Source organism: Dermacentor albipictus, unplaced genomic scaffold, assembly GCF_038994185.2.
Source record: "Dermacentor albipictus isolate Rhodes 1998 colony unplaced genomic scaffold, USDA_Dalb.pri_finalv2 scaffold_17, whole genome shotgun sequence".
In the NCBI taxonomy this organism is placed as follows: domain Eukaryota; kingdom Metazoa; phylum Arthropoda; class Arachnida; order Ixodida; family Ixodidae; genus Dermacentor; species Dermacentor albipictus.
Window position 1 is genome coordinate 4,925,479 of NW_027225571.1, and position 21,414 is coordinate 4,946,892.

At 46.3% G+C, this 21,414-nt stretch overlaps 1 protein-coding gene across 1 annotated transcript; it reads left to right on the forward strand.

Moving 5' to 3' along the window:
* Positions 1-397: 397 nt before the first annotated feature.
* LOC135896194 (uncharacterized) lies at positions 398-15,794 on the forward strand. The gene is made up of 3 exons (XM_065424563.1): positions 398-1,513; positions 2,814-3,046; positions 15,337-15,794. Exons 1-3 carry the CDS (start codon positions 401-403, stop codon positions 15,737-15,739), a joined length of 1,749 nt encoding a protein of 582 aa, XP_065280635.1. The 5' UTR covers positions 398-400; the 3' UTR covers positions 15,740-15,794.
* Positions 15,795-21,414: the final 5,620 nt, after the last annotated feature.

Sequence of the window (21,414 nt, forward strand, 5' to 3'; positions counted from 1 at the left end):
CTAGAAAACATTTACAAGTATAGTTCATATTGTCTATACAATCCCGATTACGTTACTGCATTTTTTTATCTGAATCTTTCATTGAAACTTGGCTGTATTTGTGCTATATGTGGATGCTAAATGTGACAGTCCGTGTGTGCGGCTTGGGTACTCCTTTACACGCTATTTGCTTGTTAGCTTTTCTTAGTCCCCCCCCCCCCCCCCTCCCTGCGTTCATTTCCGTATTTATCGTACCTGCATTGCCTACATAACCCGATTCTTGGCCAATAAAGAAAAAGAAAATAACCCGATTCTTGGCCCGTTTTCTATTCTGTGCACGCGCCATGTTCATGGCTTATCATTAGCATCATCATCATCACGATCGCCACGAGCTTGATCAAGTCCCGCGTAGAAAACGAAGATGAATTGCCCTCCTTCGTTTGTCGGCGCAACGTCTATGATGGAAGGATATCACGTTCAAAGAACGCAGCAGCCAGTGTACAGATATGCGACGGTTTCGCCGCAACCTCCACCGGTGCAAATACCACGGCAGGGGACCGGCATACTCAAGTACCCTTTCAGTTTTCATAACACCCCGAAAGAACACTCCGTGAAGACCCTGCGGTTTGAGATTGACCAGCCTGTCGTTCCAGTACCTGCTGCAGAACAAAGCGCAGGACAGCCTCCCTCAGTGACCGCAGCGGAAGGCACAGGCACCGACCGGTCCTCCATTTCCCTCGCGATTGCAAATAGCGCAGACTCTGATGAAACCGAGGACAGCCAGGCAGCATCATATGGGGCATCTCCAAATCAAAGCACCGACCTGACTGGAACCAGTGTCAAATCGTCCACCGCAACCTCCGGAGCTAGCGACGCCGAATCCGGGGGCACCAGTGATTCTTCTCGTACCAGCAGCGACAGCGTGTCTTCGCACTCGGTCCCGGAAGATATCAAGCGCTACTTCCGGCGTCACAACCGCAGCGCCAGCGATGACTCAAGAACCATGCCGACCTCTGTAGGCATCGACGACGAACACAGAGGGGTGGTGCTGCCGCGACACTCGTGGCGAACAATTTCACGCCGGTACGTGCTGCTGAGCATCCTGGCCGCGCTATTGACGCTAACGTTGGCTGGAATCAGCGCCGACGTGTACGGTACGCTGTACCGCGGTATCAAGGACAGAACGCCGGCAGTCCCGGAGGAGGACACCGTAGCTGCCGCCTTTCCTGAACGAGAGGCACGGGCAATGCCTGTTGTTCCGCCCCAAATGGTTTCTGGAAGCGTCGGGCCTTCTGAATCTGTGACCCAGGAGAGCGAGTCTGACACTGAGAGTATGAATCCCGCAGAGGTAGGGCGAGAAACCGAGTCATTGTCGGACGCGTCGGGAACGAACGAGGACGAACCCGGGGAAGCCGCCACCACGATCGAAGGCGATGACCGAGACGAGACGACTTCGGAGCCTGTAGATAATAAGGAAGTGGTTGGTGGCTGGAAGAGGGAAAGCGAAATTCCACCAGCATCCCTGAAATCACGCGTAAGTTACTGAGTCTTCAGTAGCCATGTTTATTAGTGCTTCTATGTGTATGCGTCTTTATGATCCTATTCATCTGTGCAGGCTAAAGAAATTAGGACGTTTGCATGAATGAGCGCCTGTCGCTGCTTGCGTCTCCCCGCCTTGCTACTCGTAAACTGTTAAGAAAAAAGCATGATTTTGAAAAGAACTGTTATCAGGGCACGGATATTAAACGAAGGACTTGTTCACAATGACGCCTCATGCGATTTTAAAACGCAGGTATGCGCACTACCGATTCGTTCACTTGCGTTTGCAGCACGCAGTGTCTTTCCTCGCTGATAATATACCAAAAGCGTGCTTATACATGTTCTCAAGCCAAACTATTTGTGAATGACTAGTCTCCGGGCCGGTATTCTCAAACAGCTTAGTAGGCTGTAGACAGCGCTTCGTGCGAATAGCTGCCAACAAGTCCTTACAGCGAGCACAACACTTGCGAGGACGGACTTCAATAGGAAAACAGGTCTAAGGAAAGAAGAGTTTTGAGAATTCGGACTTTGTTTTTTTTTTTAGCGATCACCAACAAACCACACAATTCCAAAGGCATCCCTGGTGAGTTTCAATCTGTAATTAAAGCATTGGCATCAAGTAATATTTCATCGCGACGTTTTTGTGATGAATTAGCTGGACGCATTTATATTATTATTGGAGCGTGATAATAGTAAATGTGCTTATCTATTCGAGATCAACCTTTGATCTTTGGAAACATATTTATTCATACTGCAAGCAACATTCTGGAGACCTGTCTCGGGCACGCTGCGTTGCACAACATTGCACAACAGTGCACGCTACAGTGCCCAATATAACTGGTGTGCAATGTAGCCCATCGGATCCATAATGCCGAATAGGACATCGATGGCACTGCTTTGGCAGACAACCACGTCATCTCACGTGACAATGGTCCCCACATTGTTTTTCTCTTCCCGAGCTCATGGCGAAATTCGCTGTTGTAACGGCTGGGTATGAAAGTTCGGTATGCAGATGCTCGTCTAAGATGTGTCGCTGCGCGTTCAAAGAGATCGTGGGGACAGGGTTTTAGTCTTCCTTTCAATTGATTCACTATTATTATGAACAGTTGGGCAGAGTCATCTATCTCTACAATGGCGGCCGTCAAAAGGCGAAAATAGTGAAAAAGAAAAAAAACTGAAAAATCGGTAATGAGCACTGCCCCAGATGGCCACATTTTACAGACAGAGCCCGTAAATGCGGCATTTCGCTCAATTATTGTTACCATTCTGGCAGACGTCATTTGGCTTTATTTCAGAGGGGAGTAGCCTGCGATGAGCCTGCGTTCACGTACTGCCAACGCCCACGGCGTGAGTTTTACTACGAGAACGCCATCAGAGCCTGCGTGTCGACTGTGACTCGCCAGGTGGGGGTCTGCATCCGCGGAGCCAACAAGTTCGACTCCAAGAGGAGCTGCCGGGAAGCATGCGTCGAGATGAGGCGGCCGTCGGAGCAGTGCTCCCATGCACCGAACTTCATGGAATGCAAGAGGTACGTTTGCTGAGTGCTACTCTCGGACCCTGTCGAATGCAACCTTCTTCAAAACCACTGTCGAAGTAGCCATGCGCTCTGGTGAAGGAGAATGAATGAAAAGTACATTATCCAGAATGGTATTCAATTGACCTAGTTGGTTCATGGCTAAGGCGAGTTTAACTGCTGAAATTAACTGATGACATTGGACAAAAGGAAGACAAGTGACGTCCTTGTTACTTATGGTGTGCAAATGCACTGAAGGCACACCCCTACAGTGGCATGCCCGTACAAACTGTGCGTGCCTGAAAAAACATATAGAGTATTTTTGGCTACAAGGATATCAGACCTTTATTAGCGCTTGTGGATCTCTTCGTCAGTACTTTTTTCTAAACCTAACTAATATTTCACGAAGAATAACAACTACTATAGTTGTTTAAAGCTAACTAATATTTCACGAAGAATAACAACTTCTATAGTTGTTTAAAGCTAACTATTTAATTTAAAAGCTCCTATATTGACCGAAGTCACGCAAAAAGCGCAGCAGAGTAAAAAAGCCAACATTTTACAAGAAGCCAGGCTTTGCGGCATTTTGTTCTTACGGAGAGGAAATAAATCTTACAAATTTTAAGAGTGCCGCAGATGTCCCGTCCACGCGCATATGTTTGCCTTGGCGGCGATAAAAAATTGTAGAGCTCTTGACACTGGTGTAGATTAACAGGCCTGGCAAATATTTAGTGTATAGTATACCTCTCAAGTAGTGCGCGCGAAGAAAAAAGGAAGGAAGGGAAAACGTTCGAGACGCACACAGAAATTGTACGTGGACGCGTTGTTCCATGGTGTTCGGCATCGGCATATCGCGAGAATGCTCTTGCTTGAGCGAATTGATCAATCATCCTGGTGCATAAAATAAGGTGCGAAAAAGAAAAACTAGGACGAAAGAATAGCTAAAATACCATACGCTTCAGCTCGACCTGCCGTTACTAGTTCTTTCACCCGTGTTTTCTCGAGCCGTATTTTTTAATCACCATCATCATGTGAAGCGAAGCTTTCGTGAAGAGGTTTAGGAAATGCTATAAAACTATTCTATTTTTCTTTTGCACCACGTTTTTTCCACATAGCGATTGCTTGCCTTCGCGGCAAGGCGCCCCGTGACGGAGACCCACACCACGTGATCCATGCGACTGCTGATTACACTCTCTCCAGGATCGGCCCACTTTTTACTACTCCATCTCGGGGAGGGGGGGGGGGAGGGATTGGACCAGTATATCATTTCACATTCCTTAGGATCAGCCCTTTTTGCACGGTGATAAACCAACCGAGCAGACGCGGAAAACCACGGGAAGGAACGCAATGAAAGCTTCGCTTTTACAAAGTAGTTATGAGCTTGATTGCTTACATTTCTTGTGGTGAGAATATATTAATACCGTGTGTTATTTCATCAGGTAATTACGCAGAGAACAGAGCCCGCCACAGGCCGACTCTGTAGCGTTAGTAGTAGAAATGGCTTCATCTAAAGCGAATCGCTATACGAGCGCTCTCCTTTGTATGAGCTATTCGGCTAGACTACAGAAGTAGCGCAGGTTACCGAAGTCCGGGAGGGTTCACAGAGAACGCTTCGATCTTGAACAATCCAGCTAAAATACGCGCGCGGATGCTCAGCGTAAAACTCCCAATCATTTATATCGCATGTATGCATGTTGTTGAAATGAAAGAAGTGCTCTGCACTGCTTCAAACATTTCAACTGCTCTTTGCACGTGTTGAGCTACTTGACAAGAGGTGAAATGTCAGTATACGTTTTTTTCTATTGATTTAGATATATAGTTACGAAATACTGTGGTGATTGAAGACCACGCAGGTGGGAAGGTGAACAAATAAACAATTATGCACAAATAGAAAGAATAAAAATAAATAGTTAAAATATACAAAAAACACAATGGGTTATCAGTACAAAGCGAATGTCTAGCACACATACATACAGAAAACCATATATACAAAGCACCTCGATAATACAGCCAAATTCAACAATGACAATTTGAACAAGTGTTGTTACACTGAAGAATCGTACGAGGAAAAAAAATATTGGAATATGATTGTCCGACCAGTGTATGGGAGCAGCTAGTCATGCGCCTGATGATGTCTGGATGCGCGTAGTAAGAACGGCTGCAAGTACGTCTGCGCAGGTATATCTAACTTCCTATCAGAAGTGGAATGAGAAAATTTTAGGCATGCGATTTTGCGGCCATTTTCAAGCAGAGGGATGTTATTTTCCTTAATTACTTGGTAGGAGAATCTGCTGGTTTATACTTTATACTTGTACAGCGCCTCTTTGAGCCATCTCAGTATTTAAAAAAATATTTTTTGTAGAAAGGGTCCCGAACCACTGATGCATATTCTAACTTTGGTCAAAATGTATGTCTTATGTGTGGGCATTCTTCATTTTGGAGGTGCCTTTTTCAACTTGTGTGGCAGGAAACCAAGCTCTCGTGAAGATGATGCGCAGACGCTTATATTCGCGTATCATGAAAGCGTAAATTTTGTTAGTGTAGCATGGTTTTCATTTTTGACATCTAAGAGACATTGAATATTTTCTTTGGAGTCCTTTAAATACGCTGCTAAAATTCACTCTTAAGTTCAAAGATGTCCGACGTTTATTTAGCGTAATTTTGTCGAACTATTATGGTTGGAGTAACAAGCTCGATCACCAAAATCTTTGAAGGGAGAGGACAATGGAATCATATTGTCCGCAGGCCAGTGAAAAACAAAAGCGTATGAGAACAGCATCCAGTTTACGTCAACATTGTTCATCAGCAGACACGTACCCAGGATTTTTTTTCGGGGGGGGGGGGGGCCACCACCTCCATCATCATCATCATCATCATCATCATCATCATGTTTTATGTCCACTGCAGGACGAAGGCCTCTCCCTGCGATCTCCAATTACCCCTGTCCTGCGCCAACCGATTCCAACTAGCGCCCGCGAATTTCCTAATTTCATCGCTCCACTTAGTGTTTTGTCGTCCTCGATTGCGTTTTCCTTCTCTTGGTACCCATTCTGTAACCCTAATGGTCCAACGGTTATCTAACCAGCGCATTACATGACCTGTCCAGCTACATTTTGTCCTCTTGATGTCAATTAGAATATCGTCTATACCCCTTCGCTCTCTGATCCAAACCGCTCTCTTTCTCTCTCTTAACGTTATGCCTAGCAATCTTCGTTCGATCGCTCTTTGCGCGGTCCTTAACTCATGCTCAAGTCTCTGCCCCATATGTCAGCACTGGCAAAATGCACTGATTGCACACCTTACTTTTCAATAATAATGGTAAGCTTCCAGTCAGGAGCTGGCAATGTCTGCCATATGCGATCCAACCTATTTTTATTCTTCTGTGAATTTCCTTCTCATGATCAGGGTTCCCTGTGATTAATTGACCTAGGTAAACGTACTCCTTCACAGTCTTTAGTGGCCGACTGGCGATCCTGATCTCTTGTTCCTTTGCCCGGCTATTTATCATTATCGTCATCTTCTGCATATTAATATTCAACCCCACTCTTACACTCTCTCTGTTAAGGTCTCCAATCATTTGTTGTAACTCGTCTGCATTGTTGTTGAACAGAACAATGTCATCGGCAAACCGAAGGTTGCTGAGATATTTGCCGTCGATCTTTACTCCTAAGCCTTCCCAGTTTAATAGCTTGAATTCTTCTAAGCACGCAGTGAATAGCTTTGTAGAAATTGTGTCTCCCTGTCTGACCCATTTCCCTATAGGTATCTCCCTGCTTTTCTTGTGTAGAATTAGGGTAGCTGTAGAACCTCTGTATGTATTCTTACGCGAAGGACGAGCCAGTAGGACGAGAAACTATTTGCAGATTATATTTACAACAACGGTTCCAGCGCTGACCGGTTAGATTCACAGCGCAAGCCCAGTTCGTTCTTGCTCCTCTTTTCTGGAGTGATGGCGCCCACGCACCTCGTTCAAACAAACAAATACCACACACATGTAGCAATATTTTTCAAGCTTTTTACGTAAGCGTTCTGTAGTCCTTGATTACGTAGTGCCTCTATGATTGCTGGTATCTCTACTGAATCAAATGGCTTTTCGTAATCTATATAAGCCACATAGAGAGGCTTATTGTACTCTGCAAATTTCGCGATAACCTGATTTATGACATGGATGTGATCCATTGTAAGGTATCTCTTCCTCAAGCCAGCCTGTTCGCTTGGTTGACAAAATCCAGTTTTGCCCTTATACTATTGGATATTATTTCGGTAAATATCTTATATAATACTGGGAGCAAGCTAATGGTCCTATAATTTTTCAATTCTTTAACGTCTCCTTTTTTGTGGATTAGTATAATGTCTGCATTCTTCCAGTTTTCTGGGACCCTTGCAGTCGATATACACTTCGTATAAAGAGCCGCCAGTTTTCCATGCATTATGTCTCCTCCATATTTGATTAAATGGACTGTTATTCCACCTTCTCCTCCCGCTCTTCATCGTTTCATGTCTTGCAGCGCCCTTCTGACTTCATCGCTAGTTATAGGAGAGTTTCTGTATCCTGTTCATTACTGTTTCTAAGTGAGGTATCGTGACTTCTCTGGGTACTGTACACAGGTCAGCTTAGAATTTTTCCGCTGCTTTTACTGTATCTTCGAGATTGCTTATGATATTATCCCTCTTATCTTTTAGTGCATACATCATGGTTTGTCCTATGCCAGGTTTCTTTTTTACTAATTTCAGGCTGCGTTCATTTTTTTACGGCTTCTTCAGTCTTTCACATGTTATAGTTTCGAATATCAGTTATTTTCGCCTTGTGGATCAGTTTTGACAGTTCCGCGAATTGCGTAACGCTGTGCGGCCGCCAGTCCCATACAACCGCGTAGAGCTCACGAGTCTGCGATTCTAGACGTACTGCGCTCACCGAGAAAGGTTAGAAAAACACCCACATAAGCACAGCAGAGAAGTGGTTACGTGAGGCGGTTCGACAGATAACTGTAGAAGCGTCATTCAAAGCAAGTAATTATTCTCCACTTCCGGCGGCGTTTTCTTTACTTCCTTTTTAAATAAAAAGATGTTGATCCATAAATATTCTCATAAACAACGGTTAACATTTTTATTATTCGCTTTTGCTTGCAGTTTGGTTGTTGCGTTGGCTCTCTCCCTTAGTAGATCGCTTAATTTCTCAACTCCTTGCGATTTTTGTTTCCGGTTTCCAATTTTGCACGAAAAGTGCTATACAATTAAGGAAAAACAGACGAGGTAACTGGCGACAGTCATCTTGCTTATGGGTTTAAGGTTTATTGCAGGGTTTCATGATGGACGCTCTTTCACATCATTTTATTTCCCACCTTATCTAACCCATATCACGTGTATATGGTTCCGGGCATCTGCCAGCGTCGCGGCGAGCCGTAACTCAATGAAATAATGAAGCAAAGGGAAAAGTTAAACGCAATTGGTGTTTTCTCCGGCCGCAACTGGTTCCATGAGAGTACAGACCAGCTGAGTAACAGCCGCATCCCTCTCCTGGTCCCAGGATCAGCCTAAACAAAGAAGGTTGAACTAACAAAAGCAACAGCTATGCGCGTGACGGTTGAATAGATGGTGACAACTGAGCGCATCTCGAGTTAATCGCGCGGGTGCGGAATCTATGAGAAAACTGTCCTTCACATTACAAGAGATGCCGATAACTACCGCCATCTAAAATGAGTGAAAAAGGCAGCATAAGGCTGACCGATGAACAGCTGCCAAGTCTCAACATTAATCTGGCGGCGCTTTAGGAATGTGTGAGGAGTGGTGGCGTGGGTGGGGAGGGGTTATGCCACTTGATTTCGGGGGGGGGGGGGCCGGGCCCCCCCCCCGGCCCCCCCCCCCCCTGGGTACGTGCCTGTTCATCAGGTTCCACTGTGTCTGGTAAAGAGAGCAGCTATAAGAGTGCCATGCTCTCTATATTTCGACTACACATAACATTCGCGAACTTCCGCATTCGGTAACGGTCTGTTTCAGTGTCACGTGTGAGGCTTCTTCAGCGCAACGTGTAGTAGAGCGTGTAAACTTGTAAATATTCCTTACCGTAACATTGACCTTACTAATTTGTAAACAATCGCTTACTAAATTAACAAGCATGGTGTAGCGCGCGCGCTAGAAAACATGAACACATCTTACTCGATGACCTCGCACACTCGCTGTCAAAACGCTGGAGGGAGAAAGCGCGACAGAAGCAGCGAGTGTGCCTGTCGCTTCAGCGCGAACCAAGCGGCGAGAACAGAGCGCATACGAAGCTATTAGCCATCGGTGCACCTACACTTTGTACTCATCGCAGATCGCTTTCAAGATAGCGCCCGGACGGCCGCGTCATACGCACAGTCTTCCTGTAAAAAACGCCTTTGAAGTGGCCATATCAGTGAAAATTTTCAGTGCGCACTAGGCGCCATGGCACGGAGAGAAAAATTGGCGACGTATCCATCTTTTAGAGATCACTTGGGGCTTTAATACTGTTATCAGTCTATTCTATGACTGGTGCGTAATTGTCGATGATGTGTATTATGCAGTGGTTATTAGGAAAGGGGCCATATAGCCAGTGACACATGCCAAGTGAACCAAGTTGGCAACAAAGACGGTCATTCAAGAGCGGCACATACTGACTGGCACATACTCATTGGCAAACACCCAGTGACTCACGTTGACGTCGAAGAGGTCCATCAAAGAGAACCATATCCACAAAGTTACTCACACAGTGACCAAAGTTGGTACGACGGTTTGTTTTGAGCTCGGTTCCCCAGGACAGCAGCCCAGTGTTCTGCCCATTTGACCATGGACCACCTAGTGACCCACGCTGGCGGGAAAGAGATTAGGTTAGGTTCCCCAGGACAGCAGCCCAGTGTTCTGCCCATTTGACCATGGACCACCTAGTGACCCAAGCTGGCGGGAAAGAGATTAGGTTAGGCGCAGACATATACCACAAACTGGGTGAAGTTGCCAAAGAAGGATAATCGAATGAAGAAGATGATGCAGAAACCAACGAAGTTAATTCTATAAGTACACGAAGTTTTTCATTGTTCGACCACCTTGGCAACCTTACACCACCCTGGACCATCACACCATCCTCATCCTCGATCTTCCCGTACTTAGAAAAAGCAGCTTCACGAGCTGCGTCACTCTTAACTTATCGACGAGCTGCTGCTTTTCGAGTAATTTCTCGCCTATTTAAAACACACCAGTGAGCCGTACCCCTCCTGCGATGACAAAGCACAGGAACATGTCCGCCGCGGCGGGTATATGACGTCATCATTGACGCAGCCAGTTAATCGGCCACAGTCCTACACACTCTCTTTGTGTCAACTCTCTCAATCCCACTTTTCCACAGTCTTCCTCCTCTGTGCTACACTCCTCTCCACACTCACTCCTCATCTGCCCAGTCTAATCACCGCAGCATGAAAACCCGTCCTTTCCCATACCAAAAATAAAGCTGCGCTTTATTATACGCATTCCTGAAGGCAACGCAACGCAGAGGAAGTTTGAGCATGGCGCTGCATAGAAATAGCGACGATTCAATGGCTGCAAATAATATTGCGAATAATAAGTCGAGAACGTTGTTACCAAAGTGAACAGCATGAGCAGAAAACCAAGTACCGGCGCTGTCGACATCGCAGAAATAAGAACACCATAAGCGTTGCTGCTCTATAGCTTCGGCGTCTCTGCAAAACATTGTAGTTGCATATAAGGCCGTACGGGGAATGGTTCAACGATGGGAGAACAGAAAGTGCGCAACTCTGCTGGCTATGAGAAGCATGAACAGGAGCCTTTTATGCACTCCAACCGCTCGACTTTACAAGAAATCCCTCGGCCGCTGTTCTTGTGTGGTTAAACGTGATCAAAGCGGAAAGTATACGAACTGTTCTGTTGGCCATGCAATTTGAATGAAAGGAAAGCAAGAAGAATGCTCACCTTTAAAGATGCGAATCCTACGTAGACGGAAAATAAGAAACGTGATTGTGGATGTTCGCAGGTTTTCATCCACACCTGATTTGCTTCTTCATTCAAGGTAAAACTTCACCATTGCAGTCAAAAAACGATGCCATCATACAGCTAGCTCTAAGTTCTTCTCGAAATGTCAGGATGAGGACTGAGTTTTGTTGTGCATAAACTGCTTCTACTGCGGAAGGAAAACAGGAGCAGGCATGAAGCTGGTTGGTGCAAGCTCAGGAAATTCCATGAGTCCGTTTACGTGCACTCTACTATCCTGCGATAGAGTATTTATTTTGGGCTGCTATACCTCAAGAAAAAAAATAGGCTACGAAACACGCCCCATACGCTTTTGAGGTTATTAAGGCTGGAAAATCAACTTATCAGGGGCATTTCTAGAGGAACAGTACCAAAATAATGCCTCATGCATTCCGGCAGCGCGTTTCCACGAGGTTATCGGATGAAGCAACTTTAACGAGCTAACTGATGACAATGCTAGGCGAACTATTTTGCGTGGTCACATGTCCTCGTCATTCAAGCAGAATACTTTGTTGCTTGACAATATGAGTAAAAAACGTTAGTAATAGATATACACATGGGGTCCCAGCTATTATGAAGCAAGATTTCAAGGAAACTGGGTTATTCTAAGAGAGTATGTTGTTTAGAATCTTGTTGAGAAACTGCAAGCAATTTTTAGTACCTGATTTAAAACTAGTTATTTAACAGTAATGTAGCTAATTTGGAATTGTGGTCTAATTGTCGACATATGAATTGGGAGGTTGTCGAGAATGGCAAGCCATGCCAAAATGGCGGTGCTTCCAGCAAGGTACATATCGCGCGCTTACTTCTTCCGGCGAAAGCCCGCGAAATCGGAAAAATTTTGCGCGCCTGATGCGCCGCGTTACATTAAGCGGCCGCGGGACAATATAGGCAAGAAAGTATGGCGTGTCCTACAAAGGCGCTCGTCCCTTGCTTTCCCTTTCCCTTTGAGCGAACAAGTGGATACATGTAAAACCCCTTCAACTTCGTAAAGTAGTGCCACGCTTTGAAGAATGCCGCCTCCTCCTCCAGCGCTCTGGCCGAAGCCGACACCACGTCGCTATTGGCCTAATGGCATCACGTGGCCCCTTGCGCCGGCTTCGTTTGTTTACAGTCGCGCTTCAGTGCCATCTTTGCTCGAGAAGCGGCGCTTGTTGGCGGCATTCCTTCCGTTCCTATTCTGTGTTGTTTTGATCTTGTGAACGTCTTGAAGGATGTTTTGTGGCAACTGCGACGTCTCTTCACGTCATTTTCTGTTACCATGACCTGCTGCGCGTTTGGATGCCAATATAGTTTTAGCAAAGGCAAGAATATGTTCGCGATACCGTCCGGTAAGCGCAACGGGTTAAGAAGAAAGACATGGCTTCACCGAATCGGGAGGGAGAACTTCCGACCAACTTCCTCCGCGCGACTATGTGATGTAAGTTGTGACTCTCTCAGAGTATTGTATGTGCCAGGCTTGCGTATTGTGCTGCGGGCAATAACGTAGTAGATATTGCACAGTTCACTGTGCATGTTGTCATTTGTACGCACGCTTTAACATAATTTTTACGCAACGTCTGCTTTGCTTATATGCGCACTACGTGGTCGTGTTAGTCATATTTGGTGCGCTTAATCGTTTTGAACGCCAACCGGCCTGAGTTCGCGGGCACGCGAGGTTGCGTGCGATAACGTGATTACGAAATTTTTAAGATTCAGCGCAGTCCTTTTGATAAAATTTCAGTCTCGATCATGGAAGCGCCTCAGGAGAGCAACTCTCTGCCTTTTGTGGTTACTTACTAGCCTTCTTTAGATAGACTAGCTTTGTTTGCCACATTTGTTCGTGTTCCTCGTTGGCGGTCGCCCGGTGGATTTGCGATACAGAGGCACCGATGAAAAGCGTGCGTGCTCTCCCGAAACCGTGCTGCGCGGTGCGTTCGTCGTCGAGCGACCGCATCATAGGTAATTGAGACGTATGTGCTAATTCGCGTGAGCTTTAAAGTGTGCGAAGCTTAAGATGCGGCGGTGGAGCACTCGCAAAGAAAACGTGCGGTCGCCCGCCCGTTCCCTGGCTGGTTTAGTCGTCGTTCGTGCTTAGTTGATTGCTCGTTCGTTCGCACGCTCGTTTAGTCATTTGCTCGCTCGTTAGTTCGCGCGCTCATATAGTCGTTCGCTTGCTCGTCTATGCTACTATTAGTTTCTACAGTCACTATGCCTTATTGAGACGCGCTTGCTGTAGGACTCTTAGGCTGGTGCGTTTATTTACGCAATGAGACAATAAATGGTGCACATGGACTTGTGACTGCAAAGGCAAATCTGTAATGCATCTATGTGAAAATAAACTGTTAACTTGCAACTCGAATGCCGTTTCATATCATTTTAACCTATGGATAAAATCATTTCACTTGCCGCAATTTCGGCCGCGTCATGGCGGGGGGATTCTTTGCGCGATCATGACTTCACTAATAAAGTCATATCTCGCAAATGTTACTTCGAAGGGAGTGCAACCGTCCTCAATGCATGCACCTCAGTGCAACTCGGTTCGCGACAAGTACGTCACTTAGTAAACGGACGAACCAACGCACGATGAAGTGTTATTCGTGATAAGTCATTAACCTCAAAAAATTACTGAAGGCCACAGTAGTCTTGTTTGAGATTGGGTCAAGCATTGTTATCGCGCTCCCGCTTCGCGCACGAATGCTAAAAACTCATTTTATTTTCTTGTGTACGCACAGTCCCGACTCGATGATCGGCCGCGGTATTTCTGTCGGCGTTGAGACACGAGAAACATAATAGCACCAGCGCCCACCTCTGAGGCTTTGCGCGCGCTTAGATTGGCAAGCACGCACGTTGGCGGCACTGTAGCTTGTAATACACTTTCGAGCCTCCAGAGCAGTGATCTCCGTCAGCCTTTGTACGTCATAGCTGATACGCGCCGCGAATTCACATGGTAAGGGCGGCGCGGATTCTTGAGGCTGAGGGCTTGCTGGAAGCCAAGAGGTTGTCATTCGATGGTAAACGTGTTATTTACAACCATTCGCAACAATATCTTGCGACACGCCCTTGACAAATGTTGCGTACCTAACTGTAGGGCACGCGATACATTCGCAGTCGTCAACGCACAGCGTTAACACTCCGTCAGATACTTTTTTAAGAAATAGTTATCAAAAAATGAAACAAAAGCTGCCGTTACCGAATTTGTATAAGCATCCGACTAAAGATTCTATGCTGTACACGAAGTTACGCGGAGCTGGAAAGCCAACGTGAACGCCTAAAGAGCACTGCCTTGCTATGCGTGCATTCACTCTGCGAAAGGTCGTCTGCTGCGCTCGAGCAAGTAGGCGGTGCCATGGTCGAGGAGGGAGCGTGAAAGAGAGGAGAAACGGGGAGGACTGAAGGCGGAGGAGGAGAGTGGCACTACTTTACGAAGTTTCAGGGGCTCTAGATACATGTCGCAGCGGATCTATGCACGTTTGCGATTGTAGAAGCCATGTATAGACGTTTGGTGATTGGTTGCGAAAGGAGGACAATTGCGTGCGCGACGTGTGCGGCCTGCTAGCTGCTCCTTGGCCAACATGAGACGCGCTGAAGCTAACATCCAAGCATGCAGCTCGGCGGCGAGATCAAAGCCTTTCACTACTTACCGAAGACGCTTTCGGAGGTGTTTTAGCGCGCACAGGATAGTAGCGCCATCAAATAGACCGATTGGTAAAGCAAGCACTTCATCTGTTATTGGGCCGAGCGGCAACAATAACAGCACTCGTGTTTGTTCTGGTACGCGCGAACAGCTGCCGGCGTCTACCGTTGCTTATCAACATCGCGAGAACGCGCTGTCCTGAGCGGCGAGCCAGAGACGAACAGCTCGCTTTCCTAATGGTGCCGTTTCATCGTGCTGCTATGCCGTGCGCACGAATGTGCAGTCACACTTCAGTTTTGATATTTCGCAGGCTCTCTATCTTTGCCGGAAAAAGTAAGCACGCGATGTGTACCTTGCTGAAAACACCTGCTTTTGGCGAATCTTACGATTCTCTTCAACCTAGTGACATCTGGACAATTAGAACTGCATTTTAAGGTTAGTTCATTGCTTTTCATTAAGTAATTGGTTGTCAGGAGCTGAATTACTACTGGCCGTTTCTTAACAACACAGTAAAGAAAATACATTTAATACTGGCATAGAAAAATTCGCCTTTTCTTTAATTGCTGCATAATAGCTGGGATAACCTGTATAAGCAACCGACAACTACAATGCATGTCGCAGAAGATGAGTGATTATGCGTCTTAACAGCTGAAACGTGCTAAGCTGCTACATCCAGCCGCTCCGCTGCATGCAGTGGAGACGTTTTGGGCACGTGGTGGCACTTCGACGGGGAGTCGTGCCGGCGCTGGAACTTCACGTCCGGCCTGTGCCCGGCGCATGGCGGCGGCGGCGCGTTCGTCTCCCGCGAGGAGTGCTTGGCCACGTGCGTGGGACGCCGCGGGAGGAGCCGGCTGTGCCGAGTCTCGAGCCGGCCGGATCACTGCTACAGCGACCAGCTGCGGTTTCCGTACTTCGCTGTAGCCACAGAGGACGGAGACGAAAGGAAGCCGCTGCATTGTCTCAAGGTTTCGTCCACCAACTACCACGGCAACCGCTGCCTTGTTGGTGACAACCGGTTCCAAAGCATGAAGGCCTGCCGCATGACCTGCGTCTCGAATCGCAGTGAGACCGAGCTTCTGGGTGCAGGAGCACCATAATATATGGAGCTATAGCGTCAATTCTCTTTGTCTTAAATTACGTGTGTGAAGTAGGCTGCACACCGGGTGTGGGCTAGGGCGGGGGGTTAGAGCGCCACGTTGCTTGCGCTGCGCCTAGTGGTTAGGTGAATTAACCACGACAGTTAATCAAAATAATGAAAATGAGCTTATTGTAGACCTTGTACTTAAGCAGATACGTTCACGTCAATAGGGAACAATATGCGGCTCCACGGAAGCAGAGATACCTGCATTATTGCAATGAGACTATTTATTTGGTGCTAAACTGAAACTACTAGAGAAGTGCCCTAACTCGTTGTTTCGGTGGCTTGCTGCACTCAATCGCAAAATGAGAAGAAAACGGCACGCACGTGTATACATAAAAAGCTTATTCGATCACATTGAGATGATCTCGCCACTGAATCCAAATACATAATAAAATTGTAGATGCATATGAATAGTAGCCTTTGAGACCTGGTCGAACAAGAATAGAACAGCCCCGGAAGCGAATCGAATCGAATATTGAATACTTAGATTAGTTTGACAATGTAGAGCGTTCTCTTCATTGATATTAATCAATTTTCACGTCTTGGTGCTTATCACAATTTTCCCCTCATTGGCCAACCCTGGCTCGTGCATAAAAAAAAAACCATATCGAAATCATCGTCGTCGTCGTCATCGTCATCATCATCATTTCGAAAATTTTGACATCCTGAACACCGGTGCTGCACCGAAACAATACGCGCTGCCGAATGTCATGTCAACACACAATTTTATTGCGAGTGATCATGGTTTCGCCGGAAGAGCTTCACTCGCTGATGGTTATCGCGTGATCTCTTAAATTTTATGCGTGATCGTGCTCAGTGGACGAGCTGCAGTATTAAAAAAACAATTTAAAGAATGTTCGTGTTTTTTAGTCGTAAGTATTAACCCGAGGACTGAAGTGAATAGGGGAATACTGTATTAGTCATGTTAAATTTTCGGATATTCAGTGATGAAAAAAATCAGTGATGCAAAAAAATATCACTGATTTTTTTCATGTGATTTTCGGTGCCTCTCCTGGTTCCCCGCTCACATGGGGAAAGACATTCACCCGCAAAAAGCTAACCTCAATGAAACGGCCCACGACCGTGCGCGAGAACTTGCCCGCCGCGACGGTCCCACGGCCTACGAGGGGTTGGACATTCAGTTTAATGACCCGCTGCTCACTTACCAAGAGATCACTTCTCACTATCGGAAAGGCAGAACCAAATTCCCGCTCCCACACGCCAAACTCGAACGCGCGCAGGCGGCCGCGTTTCGAATGCTACAAACGGACTCGTATCCGTCACGAGGCCTACTAAGTCACTATAACTCAGAAATCCCGGCAAATTGCCCAGACTGCCCAGAACTTTATTGCTCACTCTCGCACATGCTATGGCAATGTACCGCGTTACCAAAGGGCCCTCTCTCCAGTGAGCCCGAATGGGAAGAAGCCCTCAAAAGCCCGGACCTCAAACTTCAACTCAAGGCCGTTCAGAGGGCCCAAGAACTGGCGGAGCGTCACCACGTTCCCGTCCCGACTTGGGTGTCGCCTACGGTTTCTGCCGGAGGAGTTCCCCGCGTGGGATCTCCAACGGATTGAAACTCCTCAGGACTTCAATAAAGTTCTTGACTGACATCAGGAATGGCTCATACCCCCGTGAGCAAGAAAAGGTGCAATAACTCAACATGAATGAAGAAACGACAGAAGGGAAGAAAGAAAGAAAGAACGAAAAAGAGAACGAATGAAAGAACAAAGAAAGAATGAAATAAATAACAAAAGAAATACAAAAGACGGATACAGAGAGTAAGAAAGAAAGAACGAATGAACCTTTCGGTATAGTGCATTAGGCGCTCGTAAGTGTCGTTGAGGAGGTCGGCCTACAGCGCCATACGTTTACTTCGAACTGCAGCGCGTTATGTATTGCACGAAGTCCGACCCCTCAATATAACTGACCCTGTATAACTTAATGCATTACCACGTGCGTAGCAGGCTTTCGCATGCACGTGGTAAGGAGTTTAACATGCTGCGGAACATTTCAGCGATGTCACATTATGAACGAGATTATTGCTTCAACTTTAATCGTTAAATGCATCTAGCCAAATCTTCATCATATAAAGCCATATAAGTCAATGAAAGCGAGAAAAGCATTGGGGAAATTATCGGTGGTTGAAATCGAAATGCAGAAAATAATAAAGGGGGGAAAATGGAAATAAAAGTGGACGAAAAGATAACTTGTCGCCGGTGGGGACCGAACCCACAACCATCGGCATTACGCGTGCGTTACACTACCAACTAGGCTACGGTGATGGTTATCAATCCGTCCATTAACATGTGTGCTTATGTTTTTACGAGATCTAGCCCTGGGCGTGTTGGCCAGCGCCACACAGAGCCAAGGTGGGTGGATGTGGCACATCCTTATTTGCCCGATGGGGTCACGTAGCACGTGAACTTAGGAGAGCAGGCACGTGGCTAATAAACGCTCGTATCCAGCCTAATGACATCAATAATGTATCATAAAAAACATCAATAAAACAGCGCTAAAAACGGACATCGGACAACAGAAAGGGACACACACGGCGCTGACTTACAACTAGGTTTATTGGAAAAAAACACGATGGCTTTTTAAGCCTTGCATCAAACGAGCACGCATCCTCGATGTGGATAAAAACATTTGTCATTCCCAACACACGCCTCGTGGTCGCGGGTGAGATTAACACCCTTGTTCACCCCGGTTCAGCAAGCCCATTTCATTCAAAGATAAGGTTATGGAAGGCTGACTAACACACACACTACCTTTTCTCATTATGTGAAATGCTTCCGCCACTTCACTTGTATGCTATCATTATGCACAAACAGGATTTTTCTGACATCAAAGAACAGTTTACACTTGCACTCGCATTCGAAGCAGTGCTTTGCCAGGTTTGTAGATCTTTTGTCTAAAGAATTCTGATGCTCCGATAGCCTTACATTGATGCATCAGCCTGTCTGACCAATGTACAAAAGGCCGCATGACAAAGGGATTTGCTAGACAAGAGCAATCTTACTGGGCACGTGCTTTCTTCCACAGTTTATTTTACAGCCTGTTTTCTTTCCTATTACTTCTCTCTTTCTTTGGTAGCTGCATCCACCTTACCAAGCGAAGAGCCATAGAGATGGAGACGCCGCAACCACGCGGCAAGCGCGGGGTCTGGCAATTGTGCGCAGTGCCGCACACCACCAAATTTGTTCCGTGAGCGAGTAGACAAAGTTGAGCGCAGATGCGGCGAAGGCCGAGAAGAAGAGTCCGCAGCAGTAGACGTCTTTCTAAACGAAGCTGCTGCTGCTGCTTGCTTGCTTGCTTGCTTGCTTGCTTGCTTGCTTGCTTGCTTGCTTGCTTGCTTGCTTGCTTGCTTGCTTGCTTACTTTGCTTGCTTACTTTGCTTGCTTGCTTTGCTTGCTTGCTTGCTTTGCTTGCTTGCTTGCTTTGCTTGCTTTGCTTGCTTGCTTGCTTGCTTGCTTGCTTGCTTGCTTGCTTGCTTGCTTTGCTTGCTTTGCTTGCTTTGCTTTGCTTTGCTTTGCTTTGCTTATCGTGGAGAACACAATTAGCCGCATAGCGAACTAGCCATGGATGTGGTTGATAATTGTGGAAGCTGTTCGACGCGGCGTCACTTTAATTCCGGCTGCAGAGTTCAACTTTAGTCTTTAGATTTGTCCTGTTGCAGTGTCCTGTTGCTCTCCTTTCCTCTCTCCTTTTTGCTCCCCTCCTTCTTATCTTCTATTTCTGTGTTGCTGTCACCTCCCTTCAGAAGAGTAGGCAGGCGTTGTGCCCCTTCCGGTGGCAGTTGCCAGCCTGCTCCGCGCTTTCCCTTTCCTAATACCTGTGTATATGTGTATATGTGTTCAAAACAAGTAATAATAATAATTTGCGCTTTGCTTGCTTTGCGCTTGCCTAGCTTTGCGCTTGGCTTTGCTTGGCTTTGCTTGGCTTTGCTTGCTTTGCTTGGCTTTGCTTGCTTGCTTGCTTGCTTGCTTGCTTGCTTGCTTGCTTGCTTGCTTGCTTGCTTGCTTGCTTGCTTGCTTGCTTGCTTGCTTGCTTACTTACTTGCTGTCGTCGTCGTCGTCGTCATCGTCTACCGTGTCAGTAGATGTGCATACAGCCGGCAGCAAATTATGAAAGCCAAAAACAGATGTTTACTGTCGTTTGTTAGTTGTGCATCTTGCAAGTAATCTTTTTCTCATCAGTAAAAGAATGAAAGCGTACAGCAATAAGAGAGAGCCTAAAGGCGTGACCTCATGCGCGAAATAAGGGAGTTTTGGAAATAGCGTACCCAAAGCGCCACACCCTTTGGATGGGTTTGCTGCTCTACAGCAACGCTTTTCGAGTTCCTTCCTCCGACGTTCCAGATGCTGGCGGCTGCGTTGCTGAATAGCTCTTGCCGAACGCGTGGGTCATACTGAAAGTAATGTCGCAGGCTCGCCCATTCAAAACTGGTTAAGAGAGGTATCGTTCATGCTTGCTTGCGTAGTGCACTAAAAAAATGCTGTCATCATTTGATAGAACCTAATTTCAGTTCGCGGATCGCTCGGTTGAGGGCGGCAGGGTACCCTAGCAACCTTCTTGTCTCAGTCTCGGAGAACTTGCGTAGTAAGTTAAGCGCTGAACCTCACAGCATTGAGCCTCAGGTACATGATAGAAGAAACAAAACAACTGTTATCCCGTACGTTCACGGGATCTCCCACAACCTTACAAAAATAGATAGAAGAGCAGGTATCGATATTGTTTTCTCTGCTCCAAAAAAACTTGCCCAGCTTTGTGTCAGAACTAATTCTGTTGCTAAGGAACGTAGATCTTGCAATATCAATTATAGAAGAAAGTATACAGTTTGTTCTAAAGGCGTTTTGTACAAGATACCCCTGGAATGCGGTCGCTCTTATATAGGGCAGACAGGTAGATGTCTCAATGTTAGGTTGCCAGAACACAGCACTGAAGTGCGCAAAGGGCGGGAAGGGTTTCTATGTGTCCATTGCGCACAATGCGTCTGTATCCTGCTTTTTGAAGAAAAAAAAACACTATCTTAGTTAGGCATCCTAATTAATGCACTAGACTTATCATTGAAGCTGCAGCGATTGTTGAAAGTGACTCGGTTAGTTAGCCGTCAATTGAATTAACAGATAAAGAACTTGTTTTTTGAGGTCGCGCATGCGCTCTCGTTCATCTTAAGGTGGCGGTCATGGTTTCTTTGAGTGCATATTCGTGTCAGTTTTATGGTTTGGGCGGGGGGAAGGCGCTTTTGTCTTGGTGTCTCGGTATATATGCGTGTTACTGAAAAATAAAAACCAGTTGGAAGTCAGCGCTTGTCTTCGTCGTTCTTTTGGTCCCTGTCTATGTACTCGCTGTAAGTGATGTTTGAAGCAATAATAAGCTCTCCTTGACAATTGGGCACCAAGACGTATTTTTTTGCATCACATTTTCGTCTAGTTCGTGCTAATTTTCGTCCAACTTTTGTCTTCGTGTACAACTCAGTCAATGAGCCATGCACCAGCATTATAAATATAACTTTCATAAGCATTTCTTGTTCTGATGGTTCGATCTTCAAATGCTGCTGAACACAATTGTGTTCCTCCGTGTTGCTTGTCTTCGTGTCGCCCAGCTTGCACGATATCAGTACGACGA